General features: G+C 40.3%; 1 protein-coding gene across 1 annotated transcript in view; it reads right to left on the minus strand.

Annotated features, from left to right (window-relative positions):
- Positions 1-240: 240 nt before the first annotated feature.
- LOC113974496 (neural-cadherin-like) overlaps positions 241-21,579 on the minus strand; it is a 56,140-nt gene continuing 34,801 nt past the window's right edge. The window contains exons 15-31 of the mRNA XM_027697661.1: positions 21,346-21,532; positions 20,481-20,624; positions 19,110-19,393; positions 17,010-18,624; positions 15,604-15,697; positions 14,274-14,458; positions 13,834-14,063; positions 10,759-11,030; positions 9,744-9,958; positions 8,645-8,772; positions 7,959-8,086; positions 6,087-6,210; positions 5,315-5,495; positions 4,265-4,431; positions 3,297-3,561; positions 2,509-2,689; positions 241-1,718 (exon numbers count right to left, since the gene is read on the minus strand). Coding sequence (XP_027553462.1) covers positions 1,436-1,718; positions 2,509-2,689; positions 3,297-3,561; positions 4,265-4,431; positions 5,315-5,495; positions 6,087-6,210; positions 7,959-8,086; positions 8,645-8,772; positions 9,744-9,958; positions 10,759-11,030; positions 13,834-14,063; positions 14,274-14,458; positions 15,604-15,697; positions 17,010-18,624; positions 19,110-19,393; positions 20,481-20,624; positions 21,346-21,532 — 4,683 coding nt within the window. The 3' untranslated portion in view covers positions 241-1,435. The remainder of the gene's footprint in view (positions 1,719-2,508; positions 2,690-3,296; positions 3,562-4,264; positions 4,432-5,314; positions 5,496-6,086; positions 6,211-7,958; positions 8,087-8,644; positions 8,773-9,743; positions 9,959-10,758; positions 11,031-13,833; positions 14,064-14,273; positions 14,459-15,603; positions 15,698-17,009; positions 18,625-19,109; positions 19,394-20,480; positions 20,625-21,345; positions 21,533-21,579) is intronic.

Below are 21,579 nucleotides of genomic sequence, written 5' to 3' on the forward strand. Positions count from 1 at the left end.
CAGTGAACATCAAATACAGAGGAAAAGCCTTTAAAGAGCATTTTGCAACACCCTTTGAAGTTGTTAAAGACCTGAATGACCCAAGTGGTGTCTCTGAACTGCCTCTTATCCTGTGTGGAGTTAAACTGTGTCACAGAAAATGCTTTACAGAGAGGAAGCACTGAAGGAACAACGTGGTGACAGTAACAGACACAATTACACACAAATGAGACACAAGAAGACACAAGACAAAAGAGGAAATCACTTTTAGATGTTTTACTAGAAAAAAAAGATCAGGCACATTTCGCCTTAGCATTCATGAATTTAAACGTTTTTCTTAAATGCTGAGGTGCATTTTACACACTGACAAGCTCCAACATCAGATAATGAACATAATATAAATTGAAAATTGTGTATCACAGTGTTACCAACTCTATAAAAATTGATAAATGCTCATAGTAAGACCTCAAAGCATTGAATACCATAAAATAACAATGCAGTGAATTAAAGAAACTAGAATCTCTTACAGAATATCCACATGGCAGAAGGTCTGGAGCAGCATCTAAATGACCCTTGAGACTGAAACTGGGGTACACAGAGGTCCATGCCCTCTAACAATGATCTATTATCAACCTCAGCTATCTGGGATTCCAAAAGCTGTGATACCACTTAGCTTCCCACGAATTTGCTGCTCATATTTGCATGGCAAACATAGTATCTAGCAGAGTTGAGGAACATGATGGCATTTCAGGTAGCTACACAGATGGATTCCAGAGAGTCCACAATACATTTCCATACTCTTACTACAACTTCTGAACGAAACAGCATTAACACTCTAAAAGCCATGAGAAAAATCCTGTGTCCTTACTCAGGCAAACTTTTACGACATTTGATTAAACAAGAAAGGCTCAAAGATATGATCTCTCCTCACTAGTAAAAATCCTTCTGGTTTTCCTCTTCTTTTTGAGATTCAATGCCTAAGCCTGAAAATGGCTGAGGAAGACAAAAGGAGCTGTTTAGGAGCTGGGACACAACTGGAAAGATGCAAAGTCTGCTCCTGCCTGACGGAGTGTATTCCTATTGTATGTTCCTACTGTATGTTTCTCCTGCATTGAAAAATCTGTTTCACGCTCAGCAGTATTTTAAACAATGCTTATCTGGTAGCAATTTCCACTCTTGCTGTTCAGTTGCATTTCCTTCCAATTATGCATCTGAACAGTTCGTCAGAAGTGAAGTGCAAATGTGCAGAAAAAAAAACTGCAGAGACTTCCCACAGCTCACAAACGTTGATTCACTTAGCGATGGGTGCACACGGGGATGAACAATCAGTTACTGCCAGAGCCGGGATCATGGCAAAGAAATGAAGGCAGAGTCAAGTCTCCATGAGGAAATGGAGTTTTCCAGCAGGAGGATGAGATGACAAGAGCTCAGGACAAGACGGACACCAAAGGTGAGCTCACCAAAGGTAATACAAGACGTAGTTGCCGTAACTACCTAAGAGCGCCAGGAAGCAGACGCAGATGGCGAACAGGGAGCTGAAGCTGAGGCCCGTGTCCTTGTGGAAGATGGCCAGGGTGACCTCGCAGTGGCGCCCGGTGTATCCGTCGGGGCAGTGGCACTGGAACTCAGCCGGGGAGCGCGCGGTGCAGGTGCCGTAGTGGCAGGGCCGCTCCGCGCACGCCGTGCGCACGCACTGCCGGCCCGACGCGTTCTCCACCACCATGTGCCCCCGCGGGCACCTGCAGAGAACAAGGGCAAGTTACACCGTTAAACTTCGAGAAAAGCAGGCGTGGAAGACAGCGCTGAAGATTTCAGAACAGTTGTTGACACTCTACGTACGGTTTCTGAAGTAGCTACTGGGAGTGAGTTCTGTGAAATGATTATGGGATTATGGTGTTTCCTGGAGCAGCCATACAATAATGAGCTCCACAACTTCTAACCCTTTTGTCTGGGGCTTTCAGAACTTGGGTATTCCATTGGTTTCTGCAAGATTATCCTTGTGAAAAACAGCTGGATCAGGGTCTGCAGCTCTGGCCAGGCAGGACAAGCTATGCTATGTTCTTTGTGTTTCCAAAGTAAGGAAACTCCGATTGTGTGGACAGTGGCAGTCAGGAATGCATGGAAACACTGAAGTGTGTATATAAGAAAAGTGTACATCTGCACAGCACAACTACCTTGAATTAGAGTCCTGACCCCAGCCCCAGCCACACACAAGAATCTGAGCTTAATGGTGCAACGTTTCTGACACAGCCCAAGTGGCCTGGAAGGGAACAGAGGTGACAGCCTGAGACAGTGTAAGATGTCAGACGCTAACCAAAGAGGCAGGAAGCCAAAATTGTTACAGAATCCCTGGAGCCAGCTGAGGGTGGTGCCTGTAAGGACAGAGTAACCTGCTGTCTGTGCAGGCATCCAGCTTTGTGTGCCACTGATCTGATGAGATTGCCAATGGCAGCCTTCGAGCTGCAGTTCAGCACTCACCCTTTCCCACCTCAATCTACAGGGCTTTGTGCTTCTATTTCCACCAATTACCTGCATTCATGCATCATCCACAAATCAATACAAATAAATTCCTGGTTACAAGGGTTATTCCTACAGGCCTCCGAAGAACAGCCTTCTCTGATGCCTTGGGCACTCAATACTGACACCAGCTCCTTCCCCTGAGTGTCCAGAGGGATTCTGTAGTTGTTAAATCTGACATCCTTCATACATCCTGAAGCAAGGCAAAAAGAGATGGTTTTAGAAGACATTCAGCAAGAAGGATGTGAAGCAGCTGTAAGATTTGGCAGCTTATGTTTAACAAAGAACCCAGGCTACCAAAGTTTAAATCCAGGACTGAATTTACTTTAACATTCATATCATTTTTCTTAATTTTTTGACTGAATCTGCTAAAGTTTTGATTCAATTTCCAGGCTGAAAATTGATTTGTTTTTAACACACACGGTGACTTTGTCCACTCAGTTGCTAAAAATTCAGACTGTTAGCTCTAATTCAATAAACCATTTCTAATTTTAGTTAGCGCTTTGACTGAGTGTAAAATCCAGTAATGCAAAGGTAATAAACCAGTTTGGTGTGTGCAGCCAAGTGAAGAGGTGACCCATCTCTGTTCCAAGTCCAGTAGCTGACCATATGTGCATGCTGTACATCCCTGCTGTACCTTTTCCTAGTCAGAACAGCTTATTTGTCCCTTTTGCAAAGTGCCATGCATGAAATCTGTGTACTTTGGGATCTCCATAAACAAGAAAGCTTCCTGCAAAATGCCCATGTAACCTTCATTTTTACAGGTCCATATTCTGAACAGTGAGATCAAGAATTCCTACCTTGAAAACTCCTGTTTTGATTGAATGGATAGGTGTTTCCAAGGACCAAGCTGCTGGGGTCAATCACAATCTCTTTGTATAATCCTTCTGCTTTCATAATCTCTCTCTTCCCACCTCCTTCATAAAGGCGAAGAGTAAATTCATTTTCATTTCTCTCCAGTGTGATATGATGCCATTCACCATTATCAATGTGGTAGGAGGGAAGGCTTACAGAATAGTCTCCATCACCCAGGTTGTATGAGACCACCAAGAGTCCCTGGACAAGCTTGTGGATAATTAATAAACAGCAAGAAAGAAAAGTCATTCCTTGACATTTGGTATTGACCTGTAACTTCAATCTTAAAGCATTTGTTTAAATTTAGGGTATGTTTACACTGCATATACAGGTGCTACTGAACTAGACAACCTAAATATTGGTAGCAGTGAACTCACAGTAGTATCTAAGCCACTCAGAATAATTGTACCCTGCATCTGTCTTGCACAGATTTATGGGGTTCTTCAAATGGCTGTATCACAGCTACACTGACAGCTCAAACTAACTTAGCTGAAGAGGTGACTCGTTCTGTAGTATGTGTAAAATGAAAAGGTTGTCATTTTGAGAGCCTGCCAGCATTAGAACTGCTACAGGCACTTGGCTTGGCAGAGTCTGAACCACACAGAATCAGCCACATGGTTCAGTGGGACACCAGTGGACAACACTCTATTCATCCTGGTGTGTACAGAAACTGTATTTCACTGCATCTGGCAATAAATTCCTTTCAAATCCAATGGGATACCACAGTTGTGCAGTCAGTATCTCAAGCAAAAGATCAGAGCTGTGTGTATCCATAAAACAAATTCCAAAGTGTTTGTGCTCAGCGTAAGGTTTCTTGTTCTATGTCCAACTCCTAAGCTAATGTTTGTCTGAGCTCACTGTGACTGGCATTGATGTAACTCCCTGCTATTGCTGTCTCAGGTGCCTGGCTCACCTGCAGGGTGATGTGCTCGTCCTTCCTCCGAGACAACATGCTGGTGATGACACTGTCGGGCTGCCGAGTGCGGACCATGGCCTGGAACAGCGTCCTGCGGGCAGAGACGCTCACCGGGAGCTGGTACCGGATGTGAGCCCCCGGCTCAAAGGTGTATTCCTGGGCAGCTAAAAGGGATAAAAACCTTTAAACCTTTTTGTGAGCAGAGGAAAATATCATTGTTTCCCTTATTGTCATAATAAGTGTTGAAAGTAAAAGGAGACAATTGCAGTGCACAGCCTGGATCCATGAGACAGCTTGTCTTTCGGGACATGCCCCCTCATTATTTCCACAGCTTCCCCAGTCACCCTCCCACTTCATCTTTCTCTGTAAAGAGGTGTTCTCCTGCCTGACTTGATCCTGCTAATGCTCCTCCTTACAGTGCTCATATGGGACAACAGCAGGAAAGCAGCAGCTCTGACCAAGACAAGAGACTGCAGACCAAGTATTAAGTACCGCAATCAAATTTCACAACCTGCTATTTTATAGTTGTCTTTCTGCTGCAAACTGTGGCTCCATGAAAGCTAAAGGTCCTACTATTCCCAAAGCACAGATCCTTAAGCCAGCAGAGTCCCTTCCTGACACCAAGAGAGCAGTGATTTCTACTTTCAGTTGTGTGGTTCTAATTCTGCACAGAAAGTGGTACTGGCACACTCATGTTTTTAGGTTATTACATAGTTCTGAAAGTGAAAAGAGATGCAAATCAAAAAACTGTGATAAAGTCAAATAATTTTTTTTCACAATTTTTTTGTCATGCAGTCTCCATTATACAGTTATTGCACAAACACCCTATGGATTAAAGAAATAACCCAATAGAGAGAAAGTCATTTCTCAAAGGGAAGTAGAAGAGAAATTTTTAACAATCACAGGCAACAACTACACTGAAACATGGCTTTACACAGTGTAAACCTAAGGAACCGCCTCAGCAATCATTACCTTCAGATATTTGAAGTTTTCTGTACTGTAAAATTTAGCAGCCTATCAATAATGAAAGAGAAAAACAGGCTTCACCTTTGTCACACCGATAACCGTGGTAACCCGGCAGACAGTGACACGAGAACGAGCCCCAGTCACCAAGACACCTCCCGTGAATGCCACAGGAAGAGGATCCCATGGTCTCACAGCTCTCATCTGTCAGCGTGCAGCCAGGGAAGCTATTCAGGGACTCTGCAGGAGACTGAAGGTCATATACCTTCAAGAGAAAATTGTGTGACACCAAAATATTACCAAAGAAACACTTATGCTTCATTTTGAACAGAAATAGCTGCACCACTTCACTGCCTGATCCTCATCTGCACTGCTGAATTGCTACGTTTGCTTTTTGACATTCAGACTTCGACTTATTTTATCAAGAGCATCTTTTGCCTTTGAATAAACTCGACTGACTATGAAAGCAAAAGCCCTTAATACTTCCAAACAAAGCAGACAGCTGGCATAAATATACCATTATACAATTGCCATTCAGAAGTTCCCTGAAAGTGTAAAGAAGCTTGGAAAACAGCTGCATGAAGCAGGGGATAAACAAACACACAGTTCCTGACTCATTAATACATCTGCTCCTAATTGAGAAGTACATTTTAAAGATAGTTTGTTCTATTTATTCTATTCTATAATTTATTCTATTTATGACAGAAAAATCCAGAATTTTCTTGTATTTTACAGTGACTCACATGGGCATTGAATGGATTAATGGAAGCAGAAGTTTCAGGAATAATACAAATCTCCCAAAAATTTAATAAAGAGATTTGCTCCTTCGCTAAAGCAAATGTTACACTGCTCTTACCTGAGTATCCAGTATGAAATTGCGCAAGCAACCAGAGAAATGTTTGTGTAGCAGTTGTGGGTAGGAATATGGCAACGATTCTTTTACACCACCCAGCTGCAGAACATGGTTCACATTCAAATACCTTTAAAAATCATATAAATAATAAAAACAGATGTGCATCTACCTTCAAACAGAAGCATTACATAACAATGCAGATAAATAAATACCTACACTGCATTTCCAAATAATACGGGCTTTATAAAATCACAGCAGAATGCAACTACTTTATCTTCCTCTTTCTCTAAAATAGTGAGTAGAAGCTGGCCCTTCAAAATAAAGGGTATTTTTTTAAACATGACAGTGAAATCTGCTGGAAGTTTTACTGTGGGACACTATTACAATTCAGGTATGTTTATGTTCACATCAGAAACAGCTGTGATATTCCAGACACCATATTCTCCTTGAAGTGCTCTGTGTGTGCACAGTCATCCTATGCTGTAGGAATACTACCAAAAAGACTGTTCTGTGTGCACTAAAGGTCAGAAACCCAAGAGTTGGTGGGTCCATGTGGTCTAAAAGGTATGATACACATGTCCAGGCTTTGCAGTGTCTCCCAGTCAGCTCTCTGAGCCAAAGAATTCCACATAGTTTAGTCCTCACAGTTCCTTTTTCCCTGAGTTATCACTTCAATTTTTTTCTTCATTTTTTTCTTATATTTTACCCTTTTTGTGTGCTTCTTTCATGATCAGGAGGGCTCCATACAGCTGCTGACAAGGCTTAATCCCACTGCTAATCAGAGCACTTGCTGGACTATCTATTCCACAGCTCAAGTATCTTTGTTTGTACAAAGGTTCCCCTAAAATGTAACCTGAATATTCCTCACTGTAACTTTAAGGCCCTGTACTGAAGAGCTTGTCTAAATCCTCTTTGTACCATTCTTTTATATACGCTGAGACTTATCATATCTCTCCTCAGTTTTCCCTTCTTTCATTTAACTGACCTCAATTCCTTCATTCTTGATAGATCTTACTCTCAAGACAAGCTGTTTACAGTCACTGCTCTTCTCTGGACTATTCCCAGCTGGTCCATGTCCACCCTGCACCCAAACCACTCTACAATTCTGTGACTGAATTATACATTGAATGTAATAACTGCTTTTTGAATCAAATTTTCCAACTTTTTTGGTTCTAACTGAGGCTAAGTGCTGACCCAACAGTACAAGCAATTTAAACCACCCCAGTCACTACTGCTCCTTGGCTGAACTACTTCCCTGGAAATCAAACATGGGTGGGTTTTGTTTCAGTACAGGATCACAGACACATCAGCAGCAGCCTTGGATCAGCAGTTTGCACAAGTGCACCAGGCTGGGAACAGCATGGATACATGTGCACTTCCTCTGGCTCTGCTATACAGGCAGGAGTCTTGGATCAGCCAGAGACCCCAAGGTGTTAGTCTGCCTTAAGATGTTCACTCAAGGCCGTCAGCAGGAGCCCTCAGACTTATCCCAATCAGACAGTCAGATTGGCTGAGGATACAGTTACTGCCATTACAAAGCCAAGTGGCCTAAATTCAGGAGGTTTTCAAGAGCAGGCTCACAGTGACTTGATAAACAGTGAGAAATTCTGCAGGCAAAGGATGGTACAGAAGAGCTCCAGCATCAATCCCACAGTGTTCTGGGGTTGTCACTTAGTACTGCAACACTACTCAGGGGAAGACTGGTTTCTTAAAATTTATTTAGTGCTTTAAGGTCCAGGCTCAGCCTAGAGGGTCCTAGAGAAAAGGAAATGCTTTTAGGCTCCTAGTGATTAACAACTCGGGCTTCAATCTGATAGGCAGAATGTTCACAGGCCTTAGAACCAACTGTCTTTCAGGGAGTCTCTGGAAATGTACCTTGCTCTTCGTGGGACAGACCCAAACACTTCACAGTTTGTACGATCCTCAGTGGACAACCATTTGCCAACTCCTTCTATCTCCGAGACAACAGCTGCACTGCACTGATCCAGAGTGAACCGAACATCCTGTGCCAAAACAAGGGCTGCTGAATTAACCATTTCCACAAAATTCAATAAACGGTTGGTTTTTTCCCCCCGTTCTGTTTTCCCTCTTGCAATAACCAGTAAAGTCAAAACGGAACCATTTTGCAAAAGAAGGAACTTAACCCTGCATTTTATTTATGCTTTTGAACAGTTTAACCACTTACACAAGACATGTAACTGCATTTGCAAATTAAATAATTGTTGCTTTTTGTGCATAGATTCCAGTGTCCAAATGTGTGCACTGCATGTGCAAATCACAACTGACTTTTTGTGCACATTCCATGTGTGCTGCTGTAGAACTTAAAAAAGGCAGAAAGACTCTTCTGAACATAGAATATAAATTACAACATAGGTAGATTTGGAACTGACAATGTGGTCTTCCCAAAATTTATATTATTCATCAAATCTACAAGGACAGGTAGAACAATATATATATAATTACCCAGTCTGTTCTTTCTACCCTCCTGTTTCCACACAGAGGAATGCTATTGGAAATATTAATATCCTGCTGTGGAATAAAAAAAACCCAAACAAACTGACCTGACCATTGGTTCTGACTTCTAGTCGATGCCACTTCTTGTCTGCTACATTCAGATGGCTTGGAAACTGCAGCACCACAAAGCCTGAGCCGTGGCTCATCTTCAGCACAGGAATACCACTGGAGAGTTCTAACACAACATGGGCAAGAAATTAAACTCAGCTTTAAACAAGAATCCTTCCATTTTGGATATGTCAGCAGTTAGTGACTGTACTGATTTAATGGTTATTGCTGGTCATGTAGAGTGGGTTCACTACAGAAATAACTAGAATTATATTCTAGGACTTCCACTATGCAGAAATACTCATTCAGTATATTACTTATTTTTATACTTTAGATTATGCCACTTCTGTCAAAACACTGAAACTAATTCCTGATAAGCAATCTGCAATTTTATGATGTTCTAAACAATACATGCAGGTTTAACTCCCACCTTCAACTCAAATTTACAAGGAACTGCAAAGAAAGGCAAAAAAAAAAGGTAAATTATTAACAATATTACCTTTCCATTAATTGGGAAAATAAAAAATGCCAACCATGCTGTGCATCTTGTATATTAATCCACAAAAAATAAGCAGTAGTAACCTTTTAAATCTGTGTCAACTAAAGCACTGAGTTCTACACTTGTGTGGCATGTGGGGCTGGATTCATGCATTAAATCACTGCCTGTGCAAAAAAAAGTGTAAAATTGCCCCAAAACTGACAGGTTAAGTGGATTTATTTTCTCACCAAACTAGATAAGAATGACATGCGACTAAGACTACATTAATCAGGTAATACCTGTCTTCAAAGTACCTAAATTCCTTTATAGCACTACAGTTTTTCTAGGTGGATTATTTTTTTTACACATGTATCAATCTGTTTTGCTTTCCCCTTCATTTCTACAACTCTGCAACGGACCTAAAGCCATAGGTGCAGGCTACAGAAATAGACATCAAAGGAGAAAAGACCTATCAGGAAATGATTTAAAGTATTTTCACACCAGAAAATAAGTTATCTCATTAAACGAAAGGACAGAATTCACAGACTAAGTATTACACTGCTCACAGGCAACCCATTCTCAAAGACATTTAATTTTTCCACACACTTCTGCAGAAGTACCTATTGCAATGAAGTTTTCTGTATTCCCAGGTTCTGGATTTGATAAAGGACCACTATATAGTAAAAGTCCATCTGGAACCACAGTAATAAACTCTAGAGAGAGTGAGCTTTCAAAACAAGGCCTGATGGGACGAAACCATGCATATCCATTTCCATGGAAACTGTGCTTAGTCTGCTGGCACTCTGGTCCATGAAAGGAAGCCGGACAAAGACATCTGAAAGATCATAAACAAAAGAAATAGTAAAAATTCCCCCATGTTCAACTTTTTTTTTTAATTTTACATGCAACAAAAGCAGCACTTAAGTCACAGTAAAAAAATATCAGTGGAACAAAGATTTTTAGCAGAATCTCAGGAGTGCTTGGCAATTATTAAAATACTCTAAGAGTACAAAGCATATTTATTCCCTGTACTATCTCCCTCAAAAAAAAAAAAGTATTTTTGAGGCCATGTGTTTGAGAACAATGAACTATTTCCCTAAATAAGTAACACAGAACACCAAACATCAATTTAAAAACTCAGGGGGGTTAATTCCTAGCTGGAATAAACCAATATAATTTCACAGAGGGAATACTTCTGCATGCCAGGTGATGCTACAACAAAACAAGTTTCCTATCTAATGTTTTTCAAGCTCCCTCTTACCCACTGTTTAAACTACATTTCACTCCTATATCCTCTGACAGCCACCCTTATTATTATTCTTCTGGAAAACAAAAAATCCAGGGCACACATTCCTTCACACTGAACGAGATGCTCTTAAAAAACGACGTGTTAATCACAGCATTTTGTTTTCCCCAGAGTTTTCCTTCTTACTCACACACTATTTTTCCACTGCTTTGGGGAGTACAGGGTCATTAGGAAAGACCCTGTTTAGGCCCCAGGGTGAGTGTGGGTTTTTTTGTTTCTCCTTCAGTCAGAAGTATCTTTCTGACTATTTTAGACCTGTATCTTGTAAGCTCTACCTGTCACTTTAAAAACAGGAGGAAAAAGATAATGTGCAATACAAGTGTGCTCACCTGTAGCCATTCAAGGTGTCAGTACAGATGCCCCCATTGAGACAGGGGCTCCGAGGGTAGGAGGAGCAGGGCTGGTGGAGTCGTTCCCGGGCGGAGCAGCCGCAGATCGGGTGGACGGTGGTTGTGAGAGAGACAAAGGACACGCTCCCAGTGTCCATCACTGTTGGAATGTCGCCCACCCTCAGGTGGTTTGTGCAGCCCTCACTGCAGTTTGCACTCCTGCATTCGTCCACATCGATCTGGGAGATGTTCAGCTGCAAAGCTGACTGGATCTAAGAGGAAATACAGTTTAATACATCACCACTCTAATCCTAACAAAGGCTTTTACTCACTCAACCTCTGAAAACTCTAAGCCATCAGAGACTTCATGGAATGCTTTAGTTTCTTGTTTCTTAATAACATCCCTGAGTATACGGACAAAGCAAAATTACCCAAAAAATACAGGAAAAATTTTGTAAACAAATTACAGCAGCATTTCCTAAAAACTGAATCGTTGACATGACTGACTGCAAACATGTTAAATCTCTACTGGCCTACTAACACTATTTCCAAGGACCAAAGCTCTGGGAGCAGTGATACTCCACCTTGTGATCTGTGTCATCTGTGTCACACCTCTCTGCACCCTGATAGCAACAGGCAAATTTCAGCTCAAGCCAGGATAAATTCCTCAGGAGTAACACCCAGATACTGTTTCTTACATTCTCTCACACACAGGCACACAGACATGGGAACATGCAGGGCTGAGCTGCTTTCAATAATCATGTCCACAGACAGTGACCTGAAAAGACAACTCTGCAGCAACTCTGCTTCAGTCTAATGATTCGTGCCCCATAAATTTACATTTAACGTCAAACTGTCTGAAACAAAACCTCGTCAGTTCAGCATCCTGGATGCTCCATTCTATGCTACATTAATCTTTGCTATTCATCATTTTTATCACTAATTGGGGTTGCATCTGAAAGCCCAAGTACCCAAATAAACAGCAGAGCCTCAGTGTACACACAGGTCTGTAATGCAGAAATAGCATCTCCGCAGTTCCCACCTTCTAATCCAAACAGACCAAGGAAGCCCCAGCAGAGCACAGGGAAGGGAAGCAGCTGTTCATGGGGTGCCTGAGGCAGGAACAGAGCTGCCATTATTCCTGGTTTTTTGTCCTTAGCACTGGACTAAGTTATGACAAAGTTTGTTCCCTGGCACAGATTTCTTCCTTCTACTTGCTTGGGGATTTTGCATAGGTGTCTATTAGAAAGCTTCAGAATTTGATTTGTGTTTGGTGATTCAAATACATTAAAGTGATGTGTCTGTAGCACCCGAACCTGAATGCAGGAGACCTCACTACTCCCACAGTGGCATCCCCTAAGGCATACAAATGTAAAACTAACAACACCAGGTCTTTATATACTTAATATGGGGTTTTTTTTCAAATTATAAAATGTATGGCATATTTATTAAAAATAAGTTTTGAAAAGATCAAAACAAATATGTAAGTAAAGTGCTTCTATTATCTTTTCACTGGTGCAGTCATCTCAATGCACACTGTAAGAACTCCGACCTTTACAATCAACTGTCCATATATCCTCAAATATAGTAACATGTATTGATGATCACATCCCCATGGGCACAAAGTTACTTTATAATGACATGATGCATCCTGTCAATGCAGTTCTGTGTCTGCTGCCCACGTTTATAACCATTAGTGAAGGGTCTGTAATGCACATTTAGACAGAGATGTCTAAAGTATGAGGATGGATTATTTTTCTGCTAAATAAAAATAGCTGTTGTAAAACTATATCCCAAGGAGGTAATGCAAACATACTATTTATGTAGCAATTCAACAAATAATTCCAGTGCTAATTACTTATTTTCTGTATTTATAGTTAATATGTACAAAAACTAGTGGAGGAATTCTCCAGCTATGATTGTTTTCCTGTAAACTATTTGTGATTGCTCACCAAACCTATTCATTAAATACTGAGAGGTGATATATAATTAATACAAACGTATTTTTTTCATTAAAATAAGTAAAGCAATCCTCTTGTTACCACTCTGAGGAATACAAATGTCATGCACTGTGGCAGAGAATTTTCTATATTATTGTTGCAGTAATTCAATAAATATGCAAAAGAAGCAGTTGTTACCCTTCCTGAATACTCCCTGTCTCTGGCATTTCCTACTTGGTCACTCTGAACAGTCTCATACAGTTATTTAAGATACAGCAAGATGTAGGCAGGTGTTAAGTTAAGACAGTCCTGTTTTGTTCTCAGAATCAGACAAACTCCACCATATTCACACAAATGGCAAGTGCTGTTTTCTCTTTGGGAAAAATCCTCCGTAAGCCGTACCATGTATAAAACCCAAACATGGCCCCAGAGCCACAAACAGCACATCAGAAATTCCCTCTTATAACAGTAAATAAAGTTGGAGGAGGGTGTCACTTCGTATTTAAAGTCATCCAGCTAAATGCAATCAGAGAATTGGTTATCTCCATCTCACTTATCTGTTGTAACTGTTCTTCTAACTGCATATTCCTCCCAGCAGGGCTTTTTCTATGAAGTGTCATCTCTTTGTGCAATAGAATTTCTATGTAGGTGGCATCAAGCCTCTAATCTGAGTGTCTAAACACAGGCTGATGATTTGGAGATTTCCATCAGCACCTGAAATATCCAAAAAGCTGTCATTTCCAAGACACTGTCTGTACTACAGTACCACTTTGGCTTCTAGGGATTCTTCTTATTTCACATTCAAAAGTCTTGACAGATTACACAATGAAACACTAAGTGGAGAAAACACAGGCATCTGTCCCATGATGGAAATGGAGATCTGAAGACCCATCTTCCTGCAGCTGTGAAGTGGTTATATTCACTGAACCACAAAAGTCAGTAAAACCATACAATAACTGTAGATGTGGGACTAAAGAAGGGAGGAATCTTGAATTAAGCATTTATTTGACAAGTGCTTTTTTCCTGAGTGAAGCAATAAAAACCTTATCTGTAGATCTAGAATATCTTTCCACTGAGGTTTGGGATATACACCCCCCAAACTCAGAGCCTGGGTGAATTCCATAGATGCACAAACCTCATTTTTAAACGCTGCCATCTCAGCGTGCAGTTTCTCAGGTCTGTAATATGCTGAGCCACCACGGACTGCAAATCTGACATCTGTCTGTTTTCCACCCCTGTTCATCACACTGAAGACAATGACATCACTCAGCTTAGCAGAAAACATTTTTGAAAGTAACTCCTTGAACTCTCCATGTCTCGTTTTGCCGTGTTCATCTCTCCTTATGAACTCCTCTGCTGTCACATCTGAGTTTGGATTCAAAAACAGATAAACATGAGATACTGGGAGATCACAGGCTAATTTCTCAATTTTTTGTATTTAACAACATGGAAACAGACCAGAAAGTGCCCTACAGTGATTAGTAAATCAAGTACTGATATAACAATACATACACCACATAATCATTCAGTTAGAGGAGGAGCTGATCTAAACTCTCACCAGCAAATAAAACCAACCTGACAGACGCACAGTGGCTGAGTTTTGTATGGCTTCATTTTCCAGCTCTCTGACATGGATTTGTACTGTAGATATAACATCAGGACAAACTCCATCAGAAACTCTAACCTTTAAGTTGTATATTCCCTGAGGAGTATTATCCACCATCAGCAAAGACCCGGTCCTCTGATTTAATCTGAAAGAACTAGACAGAAACCTTTAATTAGGAAACTTTATTAAATCAAAACTGAGCACTTACTTTACTCATTAACATGATTCAGAAGGCCTTAAATGTTACTGTGAAGGTTATAAGATCAAAAGTGATGGGAATTAGCCAACAACCTCAGAAAAGCACCAGAAACACCTTAGTTCAGAAATGACAATTTGCAGAGCTTATAAAAAGATGTTTGTGCCACTCAGATTTTCCCAAATTTGACTAAAATCAGTGTGCAGTTGAACCAGGGTTTCATAGTCACCGTGAGCTCAGGTAAGAAACAGAAAGTGACAAACCACACAAATTATTCCAGATTATCACATCTCTGTCTGGAACAGGTCTGTCTGAAATCTCTGACAGCACCTTCATTTCACACCTCAAAGTAATCTGCAAGTATGGAAATATTCCAATATTATGGAACAGTAGCCTCTTAACAGGGAAACAGGCCCAGGGGCTGCTGATGGACAGAAAGGCAGTCTAATTTTGGGCTACATAAAGCTTTTAAATTTTTAGTCACAGCACAGACAAAAAATTCACATTCACTTTCACATCTATTTCTTCCCTTTCAAACAGCACTCAGTTCTGCCATCAGCCACCTCGCTTTATGATATGAACAAATAATGTCTAAGTAGGAACTAAGAGTCCAATTCAACATTTCAATTAACAGAAAAAACTCCACTAATCTGAGTTATGGTTTTCACAGGCAATTGTAAATTTAGACATCAAAGGAGATCACCAAATTCCCTTCCACTCTGGATGAAATTATTCCATTCTTTATTTTTAAATTTGGGATTTGTATTCCATCAACTCTCTTATCTGAGAGCAAGCATTGGAAACTCTGCCTATTTTTACACTGGATCTTACAGAATGCACATTTTAAAATAAATTAACAGTGACATCTGACTAAAAATCAACATCATGGTGTGATCCTGCATTCTCTTGGAAAAAATATTTTATGCATTACTTTTCTTAATACTTTGCTACCCAAAGGAAAAAGAAAAAGAGCACTGAGAAGGTACATCCCTTAATACACTCAATAACCCTGGCTTTATGCAATCCTGAACACAGAGAAATACATGGTAAAATAATTACAGAAGCATAAATATTACTCATTTTGACAGAAATACAATCCTCACTTGAGCAGTTTCCCTTCAGAGAGAAATGTTTTATTGTCCCAGTCATCTTGATCTGGTGCAAACACTTCCCCAAGCACTGTTGTTGACCATTTTCCTGGTGAGATAAATTAGAATAAATCTGCATTTAATTTTTGCTTTTCAGTGCATTTTATGTTCTGCCACATTCATTACTGCATTTATTATTTATTTATTGTTTTCAGATTGGTGATAGTTATGATCCAAGATTCTTACAACAATGCACAGCCTGTCATATGATTTCTGCCAGTCCTGGAAATGTGAATATACTACAGATGTCACATGAAAGAAAAGCTGAAAACAGCACAAAACAACAACAGAATAATACGTAAATACAGCTCTCTATGAAATTCTAAGACAGAAAAAAAATCACCACATCAGGAGTTAATCCCCAAATGTTTCACTGCTTGTCTATTATTTTAAACAGCACACAAGTGGAATAGAGCAAAAGAGGGAGAGATCTTGTGGAGTGCAGCTGGGAGAGAAGGACATGACTGAGAAAAGGTAATGGGCAAAAAGTCACCAAGCTGGGCCAGGTCTTGGTCCTTTTTTCAGGCCCCTGTGGGCTGCAACAGGAGTGGAACATCCAAGCAGCTCTTCTAAAACAAAAGAGCAACTCCAGGGTTGGAGACCTCTGAATTCAACAGCCAAGATTCAGCAACGTGGGAAATTTTTAAGGTTCAAATCAGGACCCAACCCACCCTAGAAACTTCGTTCTCTCATTTCTACAGAACGATCTGGTCACATCTTTTTCTAATTTAGGGGTACTGAATCCAGCAAATGTTACTCATTGCAACGTACCTGCTGTACATTCATCTTCTCTAATATTTATCAGAAATTCTACTACTCCAATGGCAACTGAGAGATGGCCAAGTCTATCTAGAATGGACTAATTGGGGAAAGGTGTAATAAACTGCTTAGTAAGGGCCACCAGAACTAGTGTAAGGTGAAGTTTTACAGGTAAACTTCAGGAAAAACACAGTAACAGAAATTTAAGACAAATGTTAGAAAATATTATTAAAGTGTTCATCTTCTGTCAGATACTTTCTGAATCATGTGTGCACACACAAAAAACTCTGTGTAGGTGAAAACTCATGAATGGAAAATAGATTTTATTGGTTTATAAAAATACTGCAAGTGCAATGTATCCATGTTTTCCGCTAACAGTTTTTTGGTAGATAATATTTTACAAACTAGGGTCTGAGCTTAATGTAGTTTATTTATTCCATTTTATTTAGTAGCTCACAGAATTGAAGTCGCAGTTTTGAAATACGCAAACCGTTCAAGAGATAGATTAACAGACTGCAAGAGAAATATTATGTGTAAAACTGCTGCATTCATGAACCTGATATAACATCCAGAATCTGATATAACATCCAGACAGCACTTACCTTTGTAACTGTACACGTAGACTTCCTTATGGCCAGACTCATGGCAGTTGTCGTTTTCATCACCAACTGTTATAGTCAGGGTGTTTGTAGAGCTCATAGGTGGAATCCCACTATCTGTGATAACTACTGGCAGATGAAACACCTTCTGCTTTTCTCTGTCAAAGGACCTCAAAGCAGTTACAGTTGCTGTGCTATTTCCATTGTCAGTAAGAGAAAAATCCAAAGAGTTCTGATAATGTGGTGGCAGGGAAAACGTGAAGGGTGGCCCATTTTCCTCACTGTCCGGATCAAATGCGTGAAGCAGTTTTGATGTGTGGTTCATATGAACTATTTCAGGCTTCAGTCTATTCTCCCAAACTACAGGCATGTATGGTGCCTCAAACCTTGGCCCATTGTCATTAATATCAAGCAAGTTAATCAAAACTGTAACACTCCCAGTGCGGGCAGGTGTCCCTTGGTCTGCAGCTTGTACAATTAAACTGTATTTCTCAATGACTTCACGGTCCAGGGTATTTGCCACAACCACGTGACCATATTGGTCAACCACAAACTGTCTCATAGGATCCGAATCTGACTTTATAGAATATACAATCTTCCCATTCAAATCAGAATCCTTGTCCATAGCTCTCACTGTGGTTACTGTAGTACCTACAGGCATGTTTTCAAGTAACGGGTTTGTCTGAATAAATTGAGAAAGGAAAGCTGGGCTGTGGTCATTGGAGTCTTCAACCTCAATCAGGCACACTGCAATACTTGAAAAATCCATATCTTCCACTGTAACCGTCAGATTAAACTTTCTTTCACGTGCATTCTCAAAATCCAATTTTTTTTTCAGTCGGATAGTGCCACATTGCCATTCTTTGTCATTCTCAATGTAAAACTTCTGATCTGGGTCTCCCCCAATGATACTGAATGTTAAGTCTGCATTTTCCCCAATGTCTGCATCTGTAGCACAGACCTGCAAAACCTCAGAGTCAATGGCTCTGTTTTCAGGAATTGTTGCCTGCCACATCTTTTTTGTGAACGCAGGTACGTTATCATTGATGTCTGCAACCCAGACAGTGGCAGTGCCAGTTCCTGTTAACCCTCCCCCATCTCTTGCTTCCACAGTAAGAAAATAATTTTCAGTCCTTTCTCTGTCTAGCATTCCCCCTGCAACGTGGATTGTACCGGTATTGGGATTGATATTAAACATGTCAGTACCAAACTCATTTTTCACATTCTCCGTTATCCTGTAAGTCAGGACAGCATTAAGACCTACGTTTGGATCATCGCGATCAACTGCACCCATTTCCATGACTAAAGAGTCCACAGGAGAGTTCTCAAACACATTCCCATTGCAGTCATCGGGCATGCACATGAACACGGGTGCATTGTCATTTATATCCCACACGTTAATAATCACATCAGCAAACCCTGTGAGTCCTCCTCCACCTTCATCAGTAGCCAACACAATAAACCTCCACAGCGCTCTCTCCTCCCTGTCCAGCGTCTTGTGTGAGTAAATGCTGCCCGTTTTCTCATCTATTGTGAAAATATCAGCTGCACCATACCCGTGCAATGAGTATCTCAAATCTCCTTCATCCACATCACTGTCAGGATCACTTGCCATGACCTACAAAAGTTTTGAAAAGAAGACACAAAAAGCATGAAATATGTAATGATTGCATCACATCCTATATGTTGCTACAGTCTAAAGGAGTCCAAGAAAAAGCATATGACAGGGTATTAATATGTGCATGCCAGGGAACAGCAAATTAGGGACAATTCAGAGTGACAAATATGCTTTGCACTACAGCAACAATGCAGATATTCTAGTACTAAAATATTTTTCATATGCATAGAGGTAACTTCAATATGCTATTCTGATAGCTACTTTAAAATGCTAATTATTTGCTCTTTAGGATCACAGATGATCCATCTTTTTTCTCCTACTGTCTTTGTAATTGTTTTTTTCTTAAAAGTCCACTTTTCCTCTTCCAGTGACAAAAAACCTCAGTAAAACTAAACTTCATTAATACATATGTGCTAGATTATTGTCCCATAATTGTCCCACAGTGCACTTTGAAATATCATAGTCTCTGAAACTGAATACACTACCTGAAGTACAAAGACTGGTAACGCATCCAGTTCCTCAATTATACTTCCATAGTATTCATTGATAGAGAAAACTGGAGCCTCATCATTTTTATTCATGACATTGATGATGATAACTGCGTAATCTTCCCATTTCCCATCAGAGGCCAACAAGTGAATCTCATACATTTTTGTTTCTTCATAGTCCAGTGGTTGGGCAATAAAAATGGCTCCTGTTTCTGGATCGACATCAAGGACTCCTCCCGTGTTTCCAGCTGTGATCTGATACCGTAATTTAGCATTTGTTCCTGTCAATTACCAACAGTGTCAGAAAACACACATTTCTGGAAGCAGACTGAAGTATGGCATGTTGAGATGAAGTACAAACCACACAACAGCTGATTTGTGGTATTATGGTTTTCTGGTCTTTTAAAACATGCAGCTATGTCAGACTACTTATCAGCATTTTCAACCCTGGCATGTCTATAATTATAAAATGTGTCTTTGCCATGACACAGAAATTCTGCTTTTACTGTATTAAGAGGACAGAAATAAAGTGCAGTATATCCATCGTATCAGGTCCCCTGTCCAACACTACAGAGCAGTTTTTCAGACAGCCTAAGTAACAAACTAATAGTTCCTTGAGTAGGTAAATCCTTTTTCAGTACATCTTTGCCACATTTGTCTCAGCCTCCTACAGAGTGGGCGAGGAACCCAGTGCAGTCAGGATTTACTTCTACTTCACAAACACACTGACAGAACAGTCCTTTGGGACTTGTGCAACAAAAAAAGTAGGGCTTCACCATACAGTGAAGTCAAATGAGTGATGCACCACAGCCAAAAGATGCAAGTCTGTACTGTTCCCTCTCTCATTTATGAGCACTGGCTGTGTACTTACTTTTACATGACCCGTAGCTGAATTTCTGACTGATTTGTGGATAAAACAATATAGCTAAGACTCATCATATGCATTTAGAAAGTCTAGATTCAAATAAGAGACTGTTTAGAAGAAAAAGTAAAAGAACAACTACACTGCCCACAGAGAAAGTAAATGAATCTCACTGAAATCAAGTCTGATTTATTCTAGTTAATCAGGACATGTATATTGGCGTATTTGTAAGAAAATGATATGATCTATAATGAATCTGTATTTTCCGGCACAGAAATTATTCCATATCATCCCACATTATTGCATGTCTCCTGAAATAAGAGATTACACCTCACGGCTCCATTATGAACTGATGTTCATGCCTGATCAGTTCACACTTAAAAGAAGTTTTAAAATCTAGAGACAAAAAGAAATTTCCCTTCCTAACACCACTAAATACATCCCAGTGTCCTGAAATTAACTCATGAATATTTTAGACACAGCCATGGGGAATTCCAATACTTTACCTTCATCTTCATCGTTAGCACTGACTGTGACAATAGTGGAGCCCACATCCTGGTCTTCATCCACATTTACTTCATAGACACTTTGAGCAAAGACAGGCTCGTTGTCATTCACATCACTGATGGAAACACGCACATAGGCCGTGTCTAGAGACACGAGGAACGAGAGATTAAAACCCTCAGTTGTGCCACTTCTGTCAGCTACAATTCCTTAACCTGTCTCGCTGCACGTTAAATGAAGACAAATATGCAGACAATACAGAAGCAAACCCTTAGGGTTATGGACCATATATATACCAACATTACTCAAAAGCACTTGGGTATCAAATGAATGTCACATCCAATCTGTTTAAACAGATAATACATGAATAATTGATGCCTAATACGGCCGTTGTACAGTTTTTAGTCATAACTTTTTGTCCCGAAGCCACAAAATTTTAAGTTGTTATTTAAGCAGGGAGATCAATCAAGAAAGAGATTTTCTATCTTGAACATTCCTACTTCATAACTACTTTTGACTGAATACAGTACCATATGCAGCGCTTTGAGAAACACTTCCACTGCCCAAAGATCTGCATTGTACAGATAACAGGAGCATCTTTACTAGCCAGGAAATTCTCTCTACACTCTAAGTATGAAGCTCTCGTTTTCTTTTAATTTCAGAACAAAAAATTTGCTTGATGATCATATAAAATTTATCTTCCAGCTGTGACACAACTGTTGCACAAACAGCAAAAAAACCATCCCGAAACCAAACCAACTGATACTCTTTCACAAGTAGATTTGAAAAAAAGGAAACTAACATTTGATCTTGCATTTCAGAGACCAACCCGGGTAATATCACCCTTGTTGCAGACATGTCTCTTACCAGAGTTTGGCTTCCCGTGTTTTCCAGGTCTGGCTGATTCAGAGCCATCCACTGACTTGACTTCTAGAAGGTAGGAGCCCTTCTTCTCTCTGTCAAACACTGAGGCCGTGTATATTGAGCCTGTCTGGGAGTCCAGGCGAAAATGGGCGTAGTCTCTGCCACTGTCATGTAACAGGGAGTAAGTTATCTAAAGGATTAAACAGAAGTTGTTAATCTACAGAAAGTTCACAGCTA

The sequence above is a fragment of the Neopelma chrysocephalum genome, unplaced genomic scaffold (assembly GCF_003984885.1).
Source record: "Neopelma chrysocephalum unplaced genomic scaffold, ASM398488v2 Primary Assembly neopelma1_121, whole genome shotgun sequence".
NCBI lineage: Eukaryota > Metazoa > Chordata > Aves > Passeriformes > Pipridae > Neopelma > Neopelma chrysocephalum.